Raw genomic sequence first — 22,086 nt, 5'->3', positions numbered from 1 at the left:
TCTCTCTCTCTCTCTCTCTCTCTCTCTCTCTCTCTCTCTCTCTCTCTCTCTCTCTCTCTCTAGTGATAGAGTAGTGCCCACACACAGAAAGTAGTACCTCAATCATAGATTGGAAGACTGTGAAGGATCACATTCAAAGAGAGAGACATTCGGGCTCAAATCTTGATAATACTTTGCGACAGAAAGGATACAAGGGTTAGAGATATGAGTGGAAGGAGACATATTATTCCGCTGCAACCAATGTCAGGTTTTCTTAACTTTATATGTGTTTAATTATCGTTTTATAAAGTTTATAATTAGGATGTTAAACAACATACTTGTGAGTAGATCTAAGATCCTGGAAAAATAAATTCCAACACATATTCAAATACAGATGATCCTACTTTCAAGTGAACATGTGCATATTTTCTTTTTACAAAGAATCATCTTGTCAAAACCACTATGAACAAGATGAAAATGCCATAGATATATTAAATGTGATTGTGGTCTTTTGATGATTTAGGTCTAGATACAGTAAAGGGTTCTTAGAATAGTTCAGGTGGATCCTGGTCACAGAATACAAAAATCATATTTTATACATAAACATACAGTTCAGATCCATTAACAGAAAATAGATATTAATAACTTGTGAAAGTTATACTTTATTGATCAATGTAATCTTGGAATCTAAAATTTAAAGTCAAAGACTTAAATTTATACCAAATATACAATGAGTGATTATTCTACCACTACTAATCTAAATCTAAGTCTAAGTTGCCTTAAGTAAGCACATACAAGTAGGATATTTCTAAGATCAAGGATTCATATCATTTCAGGATAGAATGTCAGGAATATAGTCATCTGCACCTTTTAATTTCATAAGAGAAATTAGAATAGCATCATAAGCAAATGATTTATAAACCATTCATCCAATGATATACTACTTGAGCAAATTCTAAATGAAAAAGCTAAGAGAAAAAATTAAAGGATAATTTTGAATAAAATAAGAATCCAACAATGTCTCGGTAGACGAGAGTCAAAGTTATTCTTATTTTATAAAATTTTTTATTATTTCATATTGTAAACACTAGTCTAAGTTGTCATCTTTGGATGTACAACTAGATGTTGCATTTATAAAATACCTATCTATTGAGATCTAACACTATTATGTTTGTCTAACGGATGATAATCTTTTAAAATTTATCCCGTTAAAACAATAAACTAAGTTAGACCAACAATGAAGATTCAAAATTATACTACAACTAATAACAAAAAATAACATGGTTCAAGATAAATTCATACACAATTCAAAAATTATTAAGCATTTAACAAATAACAAAGACATGTGAAAATACAAAACTATCATATAATAGAAACTAGAAATTAAAATTCAATAATGAAATTAAGAATTCATGTTTCAGGTTTTAAAATAACCCTTAACTAAAAGAAAACTACTCAAAACTAGATATTATAACGAAAAATCATAGTGTTTAGTAAAAATAGAAGGAGAAGAAAAGAACTAGAATGAAGAACACTTTGAAGTCGATCTCTGTCTCTTTCTTGCTCTCTCTCTAATTTATAGCTTTAGATTGATGCAATTCATAGCCTAAGAGATCCTATTTATAATGCTTGAAAAGATAGATGAATTCCTTTAGAATTAGGATTATATTTATAGTGCTTGAAAAGATAGATGAATCCCCTTAGAATTAAGATTCTATTTATAGTGTTGGAAAAGATAGATGAATCCCCTTAGAATTAGGATTTTTTTTTTAAAAAAAAATGATAAATCGGCGCTTTAGCGCCCATGAGATATTTCTTGAATAACCCATGTGCTGACTTTTTTTTTTGTGTTTTTTTCTAGACTGGGCGCTATAGCGCCCATCACAATTTTTGTTTTACACCTGATTAGTATTTTGGTCATAAATTCTTCAATACAACTTGGAATTAGACAATTCAAGATGTTCCGAAAAGTTAAGAACGAGATTTAAAACTTTTATGTTGAACTCTAAATCCAGTTCTACTTCTAAGGTTGCCAAAATTTATAATTAAGTTTTGCCTTGTAAAATCAAGCTCGTCAGCTTCTACTACTTTTCACCAAAGTACGCTAACGTCTCTTCAAGTCCAAATGACTCCAAATGTATGATAAGTCTTCAAAATAACCTAATAAATTATAATTCCACTAATTAATAATTTAAAGAATCAATTTAATTATATTAATACATAAATTAGCTATATTTATTACATCTATATGTGATTCAAATATATATATATTTTGTATACCATAAAGAACACTGTTTTTTGGTCCGCACTTAAGAATGTATTGCCTACCTGGATCTGTGGGTCTGCTATTAACAGGGTTGGATGGCAACGGGTTGGGTATATTATTGTTCTGGGACTTAGGCTCCATTGTCAGCATCTTCAGTGAAATCTTCCGTAAATAATCAGTCTGCCACCACAAACAAAATGCCAGTTAGGAGAGAGCAATCAATAAATAAACACAAAAATATTTCATATGCAAGTACACAAAACATAACATGTCAGCATTAAAATGTAAGTAATACATATAGGTGACTTAAGGGAAAAAGAAAAAAGGAAAAGGGTCAGAAATACAGAAGCACCTGGCTTGTGGCGGTGCTGTAAATCTTTTCTTCAAACCTTTCAGCAATTTTCTTCAGTTCAAGCAACCCTTCTTGGCCAGAGAAAGGGAGATGCTTCTTCAATGTATCCATTCTACCAGTAAAGACATTAAATTATATAAGTCAGTGAAAATGAACCTTTCATGTATTTTATACTCTAAAGATAAGTTCTGATACTGCATACTTCACAAAGCAGGAAAAAAAAAAGACCACTTCTCTTTGACTGTTTGCCAAAAACAATTAAAAGAGACATTAAAACTATTCTAGAAAAGTGAAGATTGCCAATCATGTTTTCAATTTTAAAATTTTTTTTAGGATTAGAGCCTTTTAAATCAAAAACCAAAACAAGGTTTTTACTTATTTTCAATTTATGTCAACAATCCAATTAAACCTTTAATTGTTTAAGGAACAATTAATAATTTCTATTAACACGGCCTCTCTAATTCCAAAAGACACTTACATCTTGTTGACAACGCGTTGTCTCCAATCGTGCTGAAATTGAGTTCTCCAATCTGTGGTGTCCATCGTGGGTTCCCCACCTTGGATAGGTCTCCAATTATTGGTGTCCATGCTGAAAATACCCTAAGAATTTGTTTTGCATGCAGAATTGGGTAGATTGCAAAGGACAACAGTAGCAGAATTATTTTAAATTTAATACGATGTTTGGTAAACTATCGAATTAAGCACTCAAAAAACAATCCAGAGTGTTTGTTACATGAAAAAAAATAAATAAATAAAGTTATAAAAGCTTAGTTTTAGTCAATATTTATGGAATTTGATTACATCCACTTCAAAAGGTAATATCACTCTGAAACATAAGACGGCACACAACCCTTCATTGTTCATAGTCAATTAAGCTACATTTCTTATCCAAAAAAAAAAACAATGAAAGGGATGGCTAGAGTGCAATTTTAGTGTACAATTAAAAGCCCCAGACAATGATCATCTTTCGAGACAGAGAGAGAGAAATGAAATGTTACAAATCCAAAAACAAGAACCTTTCATTTCATTCCATTCCACGTCATTTTTTTTATCTAAGAATGCAACTAAGGCAAGGACGGGAAAAAAGTGTGTTGTATGGGAAATGGAGAACAATCATATTTCTCACATAACGTTTTAATGAACACTTGAAAGAAACATAGAAATATGCCTAGAATTAGAAGGAACACCATAATTCATACTTTGTCGGTTTTCCTGCCCAGCAACATATGATCATTATTACAGATTTAGAACTAAACAGTTTCAGTTGTTGACAGTTCGCATCATAAGCATTCTATAAAAGCATACGAATACATTTACATATTAGATACACGGAGCTACGTTCAATGACTGGATTTATCTCAAAAGCCGACCACCAAATTCCAAAACATCACAAATCTAATCTTAATAATCAACATCCTTAATTGCTCAAATCGACTCCTCGAATAAAGTCCCATAAAATTACATCAAAAAGCAATTGAAAACCTACAATCTCATAAGCTACAACATCGTCATACTCATATTTTACAATCCCCAATTTTTAGGGATTCTGGTAAAGGCTCAGTGATGAAATCTACAATAGGCAATAACGAAAGATCAACAGTGAAGTCCAAAAATGGAATGAGCAAACAAACAACCAAAATTCTAGAGATGTTTACGATTCTAAATTGATTTTAGGGAGAGAAACTAAGCTCGGAAGAGTGATGTGCTCTAAGACCCATTTTGACGCAACAATGGAAGAAATTGCAGAAAATGAAAATAAAGCCAACCTGATTTTGAAGAGGCAGAAGGCCAAGGTCGGAGGAGAGCGGAGACGGTGGATTGATTATGGTACTGCTTCTGTTGTGAGGCTTTTACCAATTCAAGGAAGACATAAAAGGACACCTAAAATAAAATATACAAATATATTTCCTTCCAGGACTTTTTCTGTCGCCGGATGAATAATTATTCAGGGATAAAAAGTTAGCAAAAAATACATTTACATTACTTATATTTATTTTTAATAATTAAATCACTATTAAATAATTATAATTAATTTATAACAATTATAATAATAATTATAAAATTAAAAATAATTTCTTTTATTACACTCAGCAAGTATGTACTTTTTTTTTACAATGAACTTTCATGAAAAATAATCAGAGTTTAGTACATCATAGAGAAATAGAAGAAAATCATCCATCCAAACTAATTCGCCATCCACCCTGAGTGCACGAACTGCTAACTCATGTGCAGCCATATTGGCCGAACGACGAACATGAATTAGAGATGCCTCAGGAAAATTGGATAGTAAACTAGCAATATCATCTAAAATAGAACCAAATTCATTACAGAATGAAGATCTTCTAGAAAAAGCTGAAATCAAAGCTAAGCAATCAGTTTCAAACGAACTAATAGGTAACTCAACAGTAAGAGTCCAATCCAAAGCCACCATTAAAGCTACAGCTTCTGCTTCCATGGCTGCAAAAGTCCCTACAAAATCATAAAAACATCTAATAAGGGCATTATACTAAAAGAATTATTCCTTTAAAATAAATTAATAATAATAAAATAACATATTAATACTAAAACTATCATAATATTATTGGCCATAAATTATATAGGGTGATAGAATAAGGTTGAGAGAATCCTATTGATACTATCATTTACTCAGCCCCTAAGGTTGAGGAAATGATCTCTGTTCAAAATAACCTTTCAAACTCATACCTCACCAACTACTAAATTATTGATGCTTGAACATACTGAACCTTGATTGACTTATTCAATAAAAGTGATAAAAAAAAGTAATAAAATTGCAAATAAAAGTTTAGCAACACAATTAATTCCAAAAGTAAGGAATACTGACCGAATAAAGACTTTAAAAGACAAGCCACTACTCCACCTGTGTTGTTGCGTATAATAGCACCAATACCTATAGAATTAATATGCTTATCAATTGATGCATCAACATTGAGTTTAAATTTTCCCATAGGATGAGTAACCCAGCTCGAGGTGGAAGTGCACTTATTCCCTCGTTGAATGTTAATATTTTTTCGACTTGCACTAAATTCTGCATGAAGCTTATGAATTCGTGAGACAACAACTGTAGGTGAAAATTGCTCCCGGCCATGAACAATCTGTGTATGCTCACTCCAAACATACCAAGCGGCAACTAAAAATAATTCAAATTCAACCTGAGACAGCACTTCAGACGCCAAAAGAATAGTTTGTTGGAAGGATGTTTCCAAAGAGAAATTTTTTAGGAAACTAAAATTAAGTAGCTTCCAAACCTTTCTAAAACCCCGGCACCAAAAGACAGCATGCCCATTAGACTCATTGCTAAAGCCACAAATAAGACAATTGGAGTGAGGAAGGATAGATCGTTTTTGAAGCCCTTTTGAAGTCGGAAGTATCTCATGAAAACCTCTCCTATTACAATTTAATACTTTATTTGGTAAATGGAGCTTCCAAATCTTTTTCTACCAGATTGAAAATTCATCCTTAGAAGGAGGAGTAGCAGACAAATTTAACTGAGAAGCCACATAATATCCACTTTTAACAGAATAAGAACCATCTACCGTATAGTGCCACATCCAAGAGTCTTCTTTAGGAAATTTGCAAAGAGGTATGGAACCAATACATTGTTGATCAGCTTCATTAAACAAAACTCATAATAAATCCACATTCCACCCTATCCTTGTCTCTGCCATAAGTTCTTTGACCAACAAATTAGAATGTGAATGATTGAAAGAGGTAGGCTTAAATGAAAAAGGTCGGGGCAGCCAAGGATCTTTAAACACAAGAATGGTGTCACCAGTTCCAACCTTTTTACGTAACCCTTTTATAAGAAGTTCTCTTCCCCAAATGATGCTCTTCCAAATATAACTAGGAGATCTTCCTACTGTAATCATATAATTCATAGATGAAGAAATAAAATTATTATAGCTCGAAAACACCAAAAAATAACAACTATAAAGTAAAATTATTAAAATCAAAAGGGTTACATTAACAACTTAATAATAATCAGTGAATAAGTCAGAAAGTAAATTATATAGAAAAATGGTTCAGAAGAAATTACTAAAAATAAATTAATCGAATACCTGAAGCATCCAAAAAGGAGGTATGGTGAAAATATTTGGCCTTATAAACTTGAGATGGAAGCGAGTCAGGTCGATTAAGAATTCGCCAAGCTTGAGCAGCTAAAAGTGCCTGATTATGATGGACAAAAGATCTAAACCCTAGCCCACCTTTTTGTTTAGGATGACAGAGCTTATGCCAAGCTAACCAATGCATCTTCTTTTTATGAATCGAAGAGCTCCACCAATACCGAGCCATTACTGATTCCAATTCATCACAACTCTTAATTGGAATTTGGAAACATGACATTACATATGTAGGTATAGCTTGAATTACTGCTTTAAGTAGTACCTCTTTACCACCATAAAAAAAGAGCTTGTTTTCCCATGAATTAAGGCGCGACCATACTTTCTCCTTTATATTATGAACAGTCGTTGTTTATTTTGTCCACTTAGCATTGGTAATCCTAAATATTTCTCTATAGCCTCAGTCACTTGTATTTGAAAAGTTTCCACATAAAGAGATTGCAGATCCTTTGGAGTATTTGGGTAGCAATACAATGTGAACTTAGTGAAATTTATAAGCTGCAATAGTTAAGAAATAATCTATAATAATTATCTATTGAAAAATACTAATGCATTATGAAAGAAATGAATATACATAAATAAGGGAAAGAAAGAACGAGAGTTGTTTATGCCTAATTTTTATTCTAGAAATCATTTTGAAAGTAAGGTTGTATTGTATAGTAGAAAAAGTATGCAGCTATCTGTCCTCTTACACAAAATTTACTCCACTACCATGGCCCTAACTTATCATCTCTATTATACTATTCCTTAGTGTTTCAGTTACAGATCTAAAATTCTTGAACAGAAGTAGGTATAAAGCAAATAACCAAAACATGTATTAGCATCTATACAACATGTGGTATATCCAAATCAGAAACTAATTTGCATGTTTATTGACTACTTTCCACCAATCATATATTCATATATCTGATTTTTGATGAACAAAAAGTACAAACACACTTTCAACAAAATTCCCAATTACTAAAATTGTCAAAGAATAAATGAAAAGTGAAGAACAAATATATATCATCATGGTCACTAGATTAGAACTACTAAAGGAAAATATAATTGAACTGGACCATTTATGATAAATTTTATATAATTCTCTCTAGTCTAAATGGGGCAGAACTAGGAACAAAACAAAAGAGAAAAATCAAGAGAGAGGGAATAAATTGTATCCAGTAAGTTAATCCTTTAAAATCAGAAAAGGCCATGCTAAAAATGGAACCGCGAATACAAAGAAGCTACCCTAAAAGACAAGCTATTTTAATTCACTGAAGCTACCATTTTCCCAAAAAACCATCTATAATATTAATAGAGAGCCACGAAAAATATAAATTTAATAAACTACCCTCAGTATAAAATAAAACAGTCAATTAAATACTTACAGTTTCAAAGAATTAAATTGTAGAAAGAATTGGTAATATAATCCTTCCATGTATGAGATCTTTTTAAGTTTTAAGTCTTAATACCAGTATACCATTCATGGCCAAAGTATAATTGAATGAATTCCTACATCCTACCACAGTATAAAATAAGAAAAATAAAACTTAGTAGAATGAAATTAATGAGAATACCTGTCCGGAAGCTTTGGAATATAAATTAAATAGATTCATCATAGTATAACAAGCATTAGGAGTTGCCCGACAAAAAAGAATACTGTCATCTGCAAAGAAAAGATGGGAAATTGATGGAGCAATTCGAGCGACTTTATATCCAAAAATTTGGTGTGTATTTTCTGCATGACATAAAAGAGAGGAGAAACCTTCCGCACAAAAAAAGAAAAAGATATGGTGAAAGAGGATCCCCTTGGCGTAAACCTCGAGTCGGAACCACCTTCCCTTTGACTTCACCATTTATATTAAAAGAGACGTGAACCGTTCGAACACACTTCATGAGTAGACTAACCCATGGAGTTGCAAAGCCGAGTTGAAGCATAATTGATTCTAGAAAATCCACTCCACTCTATCATAAGCTTTACTTATATCCAATTTCATCACCGAATAACATCTCCTTCCACTAGTAACGCCTCAGAGATTATGTAATAACTCATAAGCTACCATTGCATTATCTGTAATTCGGCGACCTCCAATGAAAGCACTTTGAGAAGAGTGTACGATAGAGTCTAACCATGGTTGTAATCGATGAACCAAAACTATAGATACAATTTTGTACAGAACATTGCACAAACTAATCAGTCTGAAATCTTTCATATTGTTGGTTGCTTTAGTTTTAGGGACTAGAGTGACAATCGTAGAATTAATAGAAGACATATCTCCTTGCCCATTCAAACATTCTAAAACTTCTTTAATAACTACATCCCCAACATCATTCCAATGATTTTGGTAGAACATTCTATTCATACCATCTTCGCCAAGACTTTTATCGGAAGGCATAGAAAAGACCGCTTCTTTCACTTCATTCTCAGTAAAAGGAAGTAAAAATGAATTATTCATCTCTGGAGTGACTCGACACTGCACAACCGAAAGGACAGCCTCAATTTCTGCTTTAGAAGGATAAGAGGACATAAAAAGAAAGGTGTAGTAACTTTCTATTATTCCTTGGATGTCCATTGCATCTGTACACCAAATCCCTTCTGAATTAAAAAGCCCTAATAAACAGCACAAGAAAATAGTCAATCACATATAATTCCCACGATTTATCATAATTTTGAAATTCTTTTTTGACAAAATGGTAATAAAACATAAACATTCAAGTACAATACTAAAAGAATTAGAAAAGAGAGGAACATATCTTTAAAATATTGGGGTTGCTAAGGTAAATATTCTAATGTTCTTTTCTTATAATAATTTCCTTACAAATATAATCCCAACCAATAATTTGGACTATAGTAGTAATAGTAGAATAATACCAAAAACGAGCATTGAACAGAAATTTAATAAGCAGTGGTTATTATATCCTAAGGAAGCTTGTATCATAAATCCCAAATTAATCTAATCAACATACATCTAGTATAGTACAAAGAACGTCCTCAGAAATCATACTTAATACAGTCGGATGATAGTGGAGCCAAACTTATTATAAAATATGTGAAAATTAAGAGAAAAGACCGACACCCACTATCAGAGCTATTATTAAGGTATCATAAAAATAAAGTAACAAATAAGAAGTCATACTTAATTAGATTTTAATAATCCTGGAAGCACTATATGAAGTTTAAGTTAGAAATTGTTTCCATATGTATATATGAACTGATAGTGAAAATACAAATAAAGTATGAATATCAACTACCTTACAATTAAGGATCCAACTGTGATCCAATAGAAGTCATTCCTATCACATTATAAGTCATATTGTTTAAATAAATATTTCAAGAATTAAAATCAACACATTATCAAATTAGCAGATTATCAAAATATTAGATTTCTTCCTATAGATATCTCAGATAAATAATTAGATTCTGTTTAAGTAAAAGAATTGCATATCATAAAGTCTAAGTACACATCAATCGTAATTACCTCGAATAAGATTATTTTGAAATCTAGTATTAGCATGACGATGAAAATATTTTGTGTTTTGGTCACCAGCCTTTAACCATTGGACTCTTGATCTTTGTTGCCAAAAGATCTCTTCTTTCTCTAGGAGACTGAATAAACTAGATTCAAGTTGAGCAACTTCCTCCCGATTGTACAAGTTATGATCCATAATTTGGGCTAAGGATAATTTATGTTTGGTACTTCGGATCTCTTTAGGTAGTGCACCATATTTTCCTAGGTGCCAATAATCTAAACTTTTAGAGCATGAAGCGATATTGGTGATAGCAGTATCTAATGCAGAAAATTCTGATGTAGGTAACCATGAGTTAGCTATTATATGTTGACATTCCGGATCATCTTTTCATAGAGCTTCATAGCGAAATCTTTTACGTTTTTTTACATGAATTTGACGAAGAAATCAGAGATTATCCAAACTCAAGACTAAGCACTCTATGATCGGAACCAAAGAAATCTAGGTGAATATGTACTTTATTTTATCATTTGTCATGTAATTCTATTTTTTTAGAGCTTTATTCTTCCTTCTTTACAGTTTTAATTATACTGTATATGTATCTATTAATAGTAGTGGAATCATAAAAAAAAAATTGCAAAAGTTTAAAAATTATTGATCGTTATTGGATATTGACCTTATATATATTATCGAAAAATTAGAAAGTTACTAATTGTTATCAGTTATTGATCTTGAACATGTGTTCTTGATAAACTTAGCACCGATGTTGTTGATTATTATTGGTTATTAATTTTGATTATGTATCGTCAATAAAGTTAGTATATCATCTACTGGTTATTAATCTTGAATATATATGTGTTACTGATAAAATATACATATATGAAGTTGTTGGTTATTTTCAAATTGTCTCTAAAATATGTAACTTAAAGATATATAGATGAAATTGGGGTTTAAATGTGATGTATAAACCATGAATGCCCTTAGTCTAGCATTTTGCACAATTCTCGAATTTAGTGATTAATTATTAAAAATTGAGTGAATTGCAGCAAAATCCTCAGAAGTATTATCTTACTAGCAATTAACTTCTCAAACTTATTTTTTAGCAGTAAACCCTCCTCCCAAACCCGTTTTCTGTTAGCAAATTACCATTTCCATTCATTTTTGAGTGTTAACTGTCATATTAGATTTACATAGTGTATTGCACATGTGAACAAGTGTACACATGGTATAATCTTATTTGTCCACGCAATTAATACTTTTAAATAAATTATTAAAATAAAAATAAAAAAATTATTTTTAAAATAAAATAATTTTTTTTAGAAAAGACTGTTATTATAAATTAAACATAGTCATTTACAACAATAAAGAAAATGCCAGAAGGAATATCCTCTAACCAAGTACAATCATTATCCAACACTAAATCTTGTTTAGCCAAACTATGAGCGTCTTGGTTAGCATCTTGCCTAACACGAGATACACAAACTGAAAAGAGATAGGATAATTAATTTTTAACATCAGCCACCATATCTTGAAAAGAAGAGTGACCTAATATTTGACGATTAATTGAATTCGCCAATAGCAAAGAATCAGTCTCAATGAAATCCACATGAAAATGAAGGTTTCTTGCCCATACGAGACCATGAAACAAAGCCTTGGCTTCAGCTTCTTGTGGTCAAAAATTGCCTACCAAAGGCTTGGAAAAAGCAGTCTTGTCGAACCCTTGAGAGTCACGGACTAAATCACACACTCTTAATTTGTTCTATGATGTACCAATCACCACATTAACACTCATTTTAAGTTTGTTAGGAGGGGTGGCTTCCATGGCTCATAGTTAGCAACACCTCATGTTGTTGATTTAGAAGGAGTAGTAGGAAGTTGGTGCTATTGAAAATTACAGATGTAGGCTTGAGACTTTGCCCAGATTTTGAATGAATGTTGAGCTATTTTACCATGGATGATATTGTTTCTATCCGCCCAAATGAACCACATTATACAAAGAATCTGTTCAAGTTCTATATTGGTCATTTTCAAATTGTCTCTAAAATATGTAACTTAAAGATATATATAGATGAAATTAGGGTTTAAATATGATGTATAAACCATGAATGCCCTTAGTCTAGCATTTTGCACTATTCTCGAATTTAGTGATTAATTATTTAAAATTGAGTGAATTGCAGCAAAATCCTCAGAAGTATTATCTTACTAGCAATTAACTTCTCAAACTTATTTTTTAGCAGTTTAACCCCCCAAACCCGTTTTCTGTTAGCAAATTACCATTTCCATTCATTTTTCAGTGTTAACTGCCATATTAGATTTACATAGTGTATTGCACAAGTGAACAAGTGTACACATGGTATACTCTTATTTGTCCACGCAATTAATACTTTGTCTAAACTTGCTAAATATACTCAGCTGCTGAGATTACTAAGACTAGGATCAGTCACCACTCAATGGAATAAAAACTTGACATATGACCAAGGTGGGTCATTTGTTGTAATTTGACCACATGTCAAGACAACTTATTAACTGTCAATTAAAACAGTTAGTACTCGAACTGAACCAAAGGCTATTTATAGTCAAGCCTTAGAGTCATTTAGAACACAATCCTACAAATTAGTGAGCGAAACAAAGAGAGTTGTTTAGAGAGAAGAGGAGGGATGTTAACGACACGGTGTGTGTCTGATCACCATTGTTACAAGTGAATTCATGTTGTAAAGAAGCTTTGCTTCTCAAGTGTCTTGTACAAGAAACTGTGTACATTGTGTATTATGTTCTCTCCAATTCATCCAACTCAATATAAATCTCAAGCCGTTGTGATTGTTTCTGGCCACTTTTGTTTGTGTTTGTTCTTCTTTTATTTTCTGTTTTTTGATTGCACATTTATATTTCTGAACTTGTTTACTTGTTTATGATTTGATTTCTTTGTTGAGTTTTGTTCTTAAACAGTTAAGTTTCACAACAAATACAAAATTAAAATTTGATACAACTTTATTACTCAATTATCATTAAACAAAAAAAACATAATTTATATATATACATATATAAATGTATATATATAATTTTACACTGCAGGCAAAGGACGATCAGTTTCCTAATTTTCCAATAAAAAAACAAATAACAAATTTTTTTAGTACTCAACGTTATAACATTCCTAATGGTCGCTTTCCCTCCTATCATAAGTTGTAGCATTGGAAAATGTACAAAAGTCAACTTACACAAAATTTCATGAGGTCTTATAAAAGAATTCTAATGGCAAACATGTACAAAGCTTACACAAAGCTTACCAAGTGAGAATATACAAAAGAAAAAAATTAGACAAGTATACATAACAACTATTAGAGCCATTTACCCTTGGCATCAACGACCTTTTCCTTTAGATAAGCAAATGATCAAGTTGCACTCAAGCAGGTCTCCCAAGTCCCATACTTGGAACTGAAGCTGCCACCACCACTTCTCTGTGCATGCTCGGAAATGACGGCACGAGCACAAACATCCCACGTCCTCACCATTGCTCCAAGAGACATGGGTTGTGAAAGGGTCCTCAATGATATACTAAATCTCGATTTTGTTTTGACGGAGAGATCTTCATATTCCTTGCTGTACATAAAAAATGGAACAATGAGTTTCATCGAGTATTTTCAGAAATAAAGAGCAGCCATCATAAACTATTGATAAAATGGTCCAAAAAAATAATTTGATCCCCAAACTATCACATCAAATACTGATGCTGGTTTTGACCCACACCATGTTGAAGAATCACGAGGTGTTTGACAATAAGTTACAAACATAATAACGGCAAAGCCAGGTAAAAAAAATAAAAAGAGGAATACATTATCATGCAAAGGATTGGCCTTGGAGAAGTTCCATTTTCATTTATATTCAACCAAATTGGAATATGAAAGTCCTTGTGTTGTGTCACAAATAGTTTTTCGAGGGAGGAGGATAAGGACACAATCAAGAGATACCACATCAACTGAAATAAATTAAGTGTTATTTGAGAAGAGTGGGGTGTGATTTTTCCCTTACCTGGCTTCCACCGGAAATACGTCCAACAGTATAGGAGAGCAGTTAGGATAATTTGTGGGAACAAGCAACCTTAAAGGCTGTATTGGAGACTGCAAGACATTAAAAAAAAGAAAAGAAAAGCAGTCAACACATAGGATAATACATATGAGTAATAAAATCCCTTCATCATTCCTGAGAGCCCACCATCTGTGCTGAAGCATATTGTAATTTCATGTTCGGACTGAGTGCCACAGCACTGAAAGAGCACTTGACAATGGTCCCTTCACCTCCTTTAGCAGCAGCTGCTACAGCACTTGACTCCTCACTAATATCAATAACAGTGTCAATAAGACGCAGATTTATTTCTCTAATTTCTTCTTTAAGAGCATGAATAGCCTGCAACAAGAACACAAGTCACTTCACAGGTATAAGTTTCTGAATGGGTATGATAAAATGACCTCACAACACAGCACTCTCACAATAAGCATATCTTTATGCTATCAGAAAGTCACTAATATCATTTCCACTGTCAGTCAATAGACTAAACCAGATCTACGATTGAGCTGAATTAAAAACCAGCTCCTAGAAGTTTGAGCCAAGTTTCCTATTCATACAAATATCCATCTCAGCAAAAGACAAATACCTCTAACTTAGACCTCTTGATACCAGATGTTGCAGTTGACTCAAGTTCAGATATTTCTGAATCATTAATACTACTAGCTGATGACACAACATTTAAGGGCATGGCACTTGTGTAGCGTTTCATTTTCCTTGTCCCATTTGTTCCGTCGTGGCTCATGAAAGTTCTTACTTGTAAGCGACAGTTTGTCATAGCAACTAAATCCTCGCCAACTGCAGCTCTAGATCCATTACCAGGAGCTGATCCTGCAAACCTATCAACCATGCTGACAACAGAGCCAATGTCCCTGACAGAAGCATTCAATGCCTTAGGCGACATGGCTTTTACCTGAAACCAGAGATTATTATATATCACTAAACAACAACAAAAGGGGAGCCATGAAAAATGAATGCATACTTTATCAAGTTAAAGGAAAAACCATTTGACTAACCGCTTTCATTAAACGATCAAGTGGCTGTTCTGTAACGCTTGACTTGCCAGAAACAGATACCAAAGTGTTTCCATGAGTGCCATCAGGACCACTAAACTCTGCAAGCAAAGGGGAAGCTGATATTCCTGGGGTGCCAATGGCAAGGGATTGAGCTGGAGCAACAACACTTGTTTGTTGTTGGCCAACGTTTCCAGCATTTGTAAGTGAGGAAGCACCGTGATGGGGTTTATCAGAATCACTGGGCATTGGGGATGGAGCCAAAGGAGTTGGTGGAGATGGAACAAAAGGTGAGCTAACGGACTGTAATGGAGTTCCAATTTTGGTAAGAGATGGCAGCAGGTTCTGCTGGTCAACTTGTGGAGAAGAATGTTGCAAAGGTGATGAGGCCTGAAGGAGCTGATTTGAAGAAATAGAAAAGGGAGAGTTAGATTTAAGTTGTTGATGGGAATACGCATTACGTTGACCAGCTGGAAGATGTTGTTGAAAGACCCCCGACTTTGCGGCCATATTTTGTCTTGCCTTCAAATCATTTACATCATTGATTTGATGATGCAGCATTTGATTTTGGGGTGGTTGCAACTGGGCAGGAAGTTGCTGTTTTGCTTGCTGCTGTATTTGTTGTTGTTGTTGCTGTTGCTGTTGCTGTTGCTGCTGCTGCTGTTGCTGTTTTTGCTGTAATATTTGTTGCTTCTGCTGCTGCAACATCTGCTGTTGCATCTGTCGCTGCTGATACTGTTGTTTCATCTGTTGGGACTGCATCATCTGTTGTTCCTGCTGTTGCTTCATATGTTGATGCTGAACCATATTAGAATTTGACTGAAGGCTATTGATCCCATTCTGTGATGACAAGGCATTAACGTTTGCCTGTTGGTGAGCATTCACAGGAGTTTGCTGCAATGAGTTTAGTGCATTTCCTTGTCCTGAATCCACATTGGAACTGGATTGCAATGTGTTCATTACATTTTGCTGTGTTGTTGAAACTGCAGACAAAGCAGGCATAGAATTTTGTTGGAAGCTTGTCATACTGTTTTGTTGCATTGGTCCCACAGAGCTCTGCACATTCTTCGATTGCAATTGAGGATTTATTTGATTTTCATGAGATTGGACTTGATTAATTTGAGATTGTGGCTGCTGCATGGAGTGCATATGAGATGAGGGGTGCCCTTGTTGCAACTGAGAGACAGGCTTCCTTGGCCTATTTGTATTAATAAAACTTATTATCTGTTTCTCATAGTGAATTAGTTTCTCCTTATACCCAGGAATAATGTTAACTTTTGGAACTTGTAAAAATTGAATAGTGCGTTCCAAAGTGGTCTTAAATAATTTCAGCTTATCTAGCTGCTCAGACTTTGGTTGTTGTGGTAGAGAATCAAGCTGTCAAAAAGAGAAAAACAAAAAGGCCCAAGTAAGCTTACTAACATAGCTCACCAAAAAAGGTTCACTTAAACTAAAGAAGTTTCAGTTTCTTTTCAATTCTACTTTTGATACTAATTGTTTGACTTATTTTAATTACATATATTTTTTGAACAAGAGATCCTAGAAAATGAAAATGATAACGTACCTGCTGTAATTTGCCAGCAATTTTGTGATACATTTCAAGAAGTTCAGGTAGGTATAGTTCCTTCATTGTTTTGATCTGCCGACAAATGATAAAAAAAAAGAGTTAAACTTTAACTTCTTTTAGGTTCCTATGTAACTTCACATGCTACGTAGTACATGCTTGTAAAAGTAATAACCATAATTTCTGCCGTTCACATAATGCCTTGATTGTGTTTTAATTCACCAAAGCAGATCATATATAATAGCTTATTAATTAGTGCCTGTATGTTTCACACTCTTGGTCATCCACAATTATCTTAATTACTTCCATAACAGCTACCGAATCCTAGATTGATAGGTGAAATCAACCTATGAACAAGTGATTCATTAGAAAAAAAAAACAAAGAACCTATTACCTTCTGGTAAACCTCTTCTTGCCAATCAACTCCAGTTGCATGTCCAGTTGCAGTTGAATCCACAGATGCTACAAAAGGATGTTTACGATATCATATGAGAAACTCAAAACTTCACAAAGATAGAAACCTTTAAAACAATGCGAAACTATACAAGCCAACAACATACTTGATGATGTGTCTGGAAGTGGTCTCTGCGCCTGATATAACTGCTTTTGCTGATCAGTCACGTTTTGACCTGATGGTTGAAGTCTCATTTCACGTTGTAGTGGATTTGTCTGTTGTTGCAAACCTAGTTGTTGCTGCATCTGTGGCTGTGACGGAATCTGTGAGGCAATTTGCTGTTGTGGTTGTTGTGTCTGAGTTGGAAGCAAATTAGATCCACTATGTTGTGATTGTTGCTGTATTGGAACTTTAGATTGTTGTTGTCGCATGAGCACAGAGTGCTGATTAGTTTGCATGCTTGAGTTACCAGTCTGAGTTCCATGCAGCTGCTGTTGTAACCCGTTACTCTGGGGGCCTAATTGCTGTTGATGCAAACTTGAAACGTTATTTTGCGGAGCCATTAACTGTTGCTGTTGCAGGTTTGAGAGATTATTCTGCTGGCTAAGCAGCCTCTGTTGCTGCTGTAAATCACCAGCATTGTTCTGTTGTCCAATTAAGTGACTTTGTTGCATGTTTGTGGTATTTTTCTGTTGACTTATAAGCTGCTGTTGCTGCTGCTGCTGCTGCTGTGACACTTGTGTTTGCTGTTGGTGAGTAACAGCAGCCTGTTGAGGATGCGATTGTGGCCTAAGAACAGATTGTGAATGTGACTGGAGCATGGCTTTGGATGACTGTTGAATAGATGACGACTGATTCTGCTGAAGACTTGGGACAGATGACTGCATTAGGGGAGGTTGCATAGCAGACGATGTCTGCGCAACAGCTTGCTGAGATGATTGCAGCTGGGTTGATTGTAATACATTTTGCTGCTGCTGTTGCTGCTGTTGGATGTGAGACTGTATGATCGATTGGGGGACATTTCCCTGGGGAAACTTTGGCTTGACAAGCTGCTGCTGCTGGTAAAGATACTGCTGCTGATTTTGGGATTGTTGCTGTTGTTGAGGGACCTGTTGCCGTCCTTGTATTTGCCTGTGAGCATTAGCATATGCTGCTGTGTTCTGTGAATTACCAGTCATATTTTGACTTAAGCTTGGGGTAGGAAGAATAGTAGATGATACGCTTGAAGAACTCTGAACAGCAGCAGAATTCTGAACATTCTGAGACAGTAGTTGTTGTCGATTTTGACCCTGATTAGACGACATTGGCATTACAAGTGATTGCCCTTGATTGTGTACTTGAGGCGGCAAGACAGCAGATCCTGTCCAAAAGCAAAAAGTATATAAAGGACAATTTGAAATAATGAAGCACAATCCAGCCTTTATGTTCCCCCATTACATCCCAACCAATGCAGATGTAAAGAGAAAGAAAAATTAAATAGCTGGCCCTAAGAGAAATGAGTCATGATCTTCCAACTACCAAATTAAGCTCCTAGGGGCTACTCCACATGCCAAAGTAACGCATGAAATTTGGAAGTAGATGGAACAAAAAAGAATTTGACTGAAGTATGCATTTTGAACCTTAAGAAACACTTTTTTTTGGTTGCCCATATAACAGTGTATTGTCTTACCTGGATCTGTGGGTCTGCTATTAGTGGGGTTGGGTGGCAAGGGGGCATTATTGTTCTGAGACTTGTTCTCCATTGACAGCATCTTCAGTGAAATTTTCCGTAAATAATCAGACTGTAACCATCACAAACAAAATGTCAATTAGGAGGGAACAACACACCAACAATCTTTCAAAGAATGTGCAAGTACACAAAACATTAACATGCAAACATAAGTACATATGTTGGGATATTTTTCAAATAAAGGAATTCAAGTTTAAAGCCCTAATTAAATGTCTACTATATAGTTTACTAGGGTTGTAAGCCTGTAATTTAAATAAACAGTTTACTAGTTTTATCGTTCCTAAAGTCTAGGCTCGAATATTTTACTGGTTGATTCATAGTACATGTAACCTAATATCAGCATATGTCTGTGTATCAGTGAATCTTATTCTGCAAAATTAAAGAGACTAAGCAATAGATCAGCCTTTATCTGTCTATAACATCATGTCAGCACTCAATTCAAGTGATACTGATAGAAGTAGAACTCTCAAAATCTCAGCCAAGCACACTCACAAAACACCAGAAAGTCTCTTCATTTCTCAAACCCTATCCTCAATTAGAGACTAAGTCCAACACAACACAAAGAATAGAACAGTAGCTAATTCAAGATAGCTAATAGAATCTAACTTTGCCTTATTACAACCCCAATCCATCTATTTATATATTATACTCCTCAACTAACTACAGCTCAACAGAATAAGACTCCTAACATAGCACAAACTTACTAACATAAACAAAGCATACTAATACAACTCAGCTAAATAAAACACTTAGCTTAGTTATTCTTCTTATTGTGCCTCACATAAGTAAACCTTATGGGAGGTCTATCAGATGCACATAGGCGACTTAGGTGGAAAAGGAAAACAGAGGTGATCAGAAATATGGAAATACCTGGCTCGTTGCAGCACTGTAAATCTTTTCCTCAAATCTTTCAGCAATTTTCTTTAGTTCAAGCAATCCATCTTGACCCGAGAAAGGGAGATGCTTTTTCAAAGTATCCATTCTTAATTATAGAAATCAGATTACAATGTCAGTGAAAATGACCTTTCATATACTTTTCACAATAAAGATGAACTCTGATGATGTGATATAAACTTCATAAAACAAAAATCAAACAATTAAGGGCTTGATTAGATTCATTTTTGTTTTGCTTTTCTATTAAGAAAAAACATGGAAGTTTTCTTTGACAGTTTAATTTGATAACTTGTTTGGCATTTTGTTTTGTTTCTTTTTTTATTAATTATTTATTTATTGTTAGATTTTTTTTCTTTTCAAAATAGGATCCCCATCTAACCTTACAAACAATATTTGGGAACCAGGAAACTGTAATATTTGCTATGTAGGTACCCAGTAGGGTCTCGAACCTGACCTTGTTCCCGCAAACCACATGCCTACCATTTAAGCTACCCTACCCCACTTGGGATGATTTTTAAAACGAGATATACATGTTACTATATACATAGAAAATAAGGATTTCCAAACATGTTTCCAGTCTTTTAAAACTGAAAATCAACAAGACATTTTTATTTTCATAGATAATAAAGATTTTCAAACATGCTTGCTATCTTTTAAAATTTCAAACAACAATTTTATTTTCATATTATTTATTCAATCCAATCAAGCCGTAAATGATTAAGGTATAACTGAATGTTTTCCATTAACACGGCATCTCTTGTTTCAAAATACACTTACATCTTGTTGACAATTCGTTGTCTTGAATCATGTTGCAACTGAGTTCTCCAATCTGTATTGTCTATCATGGGTTCCCCACCTTGAATGGATCTCCAATTATTGTTGTCCATGCTGAAAATAATCTCTGAGTTTGTTGGCACGGATAATTAGTTTCGTTGGACTGGATTAGGAAAAAATAAGTATTAATATGCAAGTCAATTCATACCAATCCAAATATATGAAACTCCTATTGCTATTAATGAATTCTTGATCTAATAATGCAACATGGCAATATCCAGTAGTTAGAACAAAATAAATATGCAATAACGCAGGGGAAGTGGACAAACAACAGCATTCTCATATTATTTTCCTGCAGCGTAACATACGATCATTTCAGATTTGAAACCAATCACCACAAATCAAAATTTTGTTTTTCCAAACACAAATCCCAGCAAATAACATCGAATATATTAAAGAAAAAGGAAGAGAAGATTAAAGAACACAAAACAAAATGGAAAATCTAAAATCCCATAAGCAAGCAACAACATCAATATTTCTCAAATTTGGCCATCCCAAATTCCTTGGAAACTCTTACGAATTCATATTGAAATCTCCTCTCGGCAATGCAAGAAGGATCAACGATGAGTTAAGAAAGTTAATAACATATTGATGGAGGTATTAGTACACACACTCATATAAGAAAAACTGAACTATAGCTCCCACAATGGACAGGGCAATAAGAAAAAAAAATTGTTCCTTCCAAAACGCAAGAGCAACAGACCCAAATTATATGGATATATTTGATCATGAATCGATTTTGAGAGAGAGAACTAAGCTTGTCCCAAAAAGCCAATTTTGGCACCAAAATGAAACAAATGACAGAAAAATAATACGGAGATTTCTCCAGGATCAGTAACCCGATTTTCATACAAAAATATCCAGATTACGCATGTTAATATAAAACACCCCAAAAAAAAAAATCACAGACAAGTATTTAAGTGCACAAAAATCTCAGTTATGAAAGTCGTATATACTGTAAAGAGAGTAGAAAGCAACCCAACCAGTAATGATTTCTTCGGATTTAGCTTTGGGTGTAGAAGCTTCCTCAAAATTTAGTTGTGACGTCCAAAGCGAAGACCTAACAGAAGAAATTAAATAAAAAATTTCAGATAATCAAACCCTAAAACGAAACAAACATGAATATCATTGAGGAACGAATCCAAGAAGCAAATTGAATAACAACAAAATAAAATAAAGAGAATGAATCGATGAGAAGAGATTAAAAGAGTAACGTTGGCGAAGAAGTGAGGAAAGAAAGGGTCCGACCAGGAAAGAGTAGGGGCAGGAATCAGAAGGGAGAAAGAGTCTTGCAGAGAACAAAGATTCAATTTCACACCTACTGCTGCAGATCATTCTGCTTCATCAACCTGAGATATACTCATAGATAGCGTGTGAAATAAAAATACATTGAATTGAATAATCTCTCACCCATTT

The 22,086-nt window shown here is 33.8% G+C and overlaps 2 protein-coding genes across 8 annotated transcripts; both read right to left on the bottom strand.

The window, feature by feature from the left end:
• Positions 1–1,660: 1,660 nt before the first annotated feature.
• LOC115708122 (mediator of RNA polymerase II transcription subunit 15a) lies at positions 1,661–4,560 on the bottom strand. Of its 4 annotated transcripts, none has more exons than XM_061103335.1 (5): positions 4,364–4,555; positions 3,076–3,197; positions 2,598–2,709; positions 2,308–2,425; positions 1,720–2,139 (listed from the first exon to the last, which is right to left on the bottom strand). In XM_061103335.1, exons 2-5 carry the CDS (start codon positions 3,183–3,185, stop codon positions 2,084–2,086), a joined length of 396 nt encoding a protein of 131 aa, XP_060959318.1. In that variant the 5' UTR covers positions 3,186–3,197; positions 4,364–4,555; the 3' UTR covers positions 1,720–2,083. The 4 variants fall into 4 exon arrangements, with proteins under 4 accessions (XP_060959314.1, XP_060959318.1, XP_030492183.2 ...); XM_030636323.2 differs by having other exon boundaries at positions 3,076–3,205; positions 4,364–4,553; XM_061103331.1 differs by having other exon boundaries at positions 1,661–2,425; positions 4,364–4,560.
• Positions 4,561–13,394: 8,834 nt separating this feature from the next.
• On the bottom strand, positions 13,395–22,086 carry LOC115708121 (mediator of RNA polymerase II transcription subunit 15a). Of its 4 annotated transcripts, none has more exons than XM_030636320.2 (13): positions 21,989–22,086; positions 21,654–21,730; positions 20,614–20,737; positions 19,813–19,924; positions 18,883–18,994; positions 17,380–18,573; positions 17,214–17,281; positions 16,820–16,894; positions 15,259–16,632; positions 14,832–15,155; positions 14,393–14,584; positions 14,210–14,298; positions 13,395–13,780 (listed from the first exon to the last, which is right to left on the bottom strand). In XM_030636320.2, the coding sequence occupies exons 1-13, from the start codon at positions 22,003–22,005 to the stop codon at positions 13,573–13,575; spliced, it is 3,966 nt and encodes a 1,321-aa protein (XP_030492180.2). In that variant the 5' UTR covers positions 22,006–22,086; the 3' UTR covers positions 13,395–13,572. The 4 variants fall into 4 exon arrangements, with proteins under 4 accessions (XP_030492180.2, XP_060959301.1, XP_030492181.2 ...); XM_061103318.1 differs by having other exon boundaries at positions 20,614–20,773; positions 21,649–21,730; positions 21,919–22,084; XM_030636321.2 differs by having other exon boundaries at positions 20,614–20,773; positions 21,919–22,084.

Source organism: Cannabis sativa, chromosome 1 (genome assembly GCF_029168945.1).
Source record: "Cannabis sativa cultivar Pink pepper isolate KNU-18-1 chromosome 1, ASM2916894v1, whole genome shotgun sequence".
Lineage (NCBI taxonomy): Eukaryota > Viridiplantae > Streptophyta > Magnoliopsida > Rosales > Cannabaceae > Cannabis > Cannabis sativa.
The sequence above is the reverse complement of the archived record's forward strand: the minus strand, read 5'-3'. Positions and strand labels throughout refer to the sequence as shown.

Excerpts from the sequence above, each read along its gene's own strand:
- LOC115708121 (XM_030636320.2), bottom strand. Across the intron at positions 19,925-20,613 it reads CAACGAATTGTCAACAAGAT|AATGGATACTTTGAAAAAGC; the intron begins GTAAGTGTATTT and ends TCTATAATTAAG. Across the intron at positions 13,781-14,209 it reads GTATTTCCGGTGGAAGCCAG|CAAGGAATATGAAGATCTCT; the intron begins GTAAGGGAAAAA and ends TTTTATGTACAG.
- LOC115708122 (XM_061103331.1), bottom strand. The coding sequence starts at position 3,185 with ATGGACACCAATAATTGGAGACCTATCCAAGGTGGGGAACCCACGATG. Across the intron at positions 2,710-3,075 it reads CAACGCGTTGTCAACAAGAT|AATGGATACATTGAAGAAGC; the intron begins GTAAGTGTCTTT and ends CTTTACTGGTAG. Across the intron at positions 2,426-2,597 it reads ACAGCACCGCCACAAGCCAG|ACTGATTATTTACGGAAGAT; the intron begins GTGCTTCTGTAT and ends TTGTGGTGGCAG.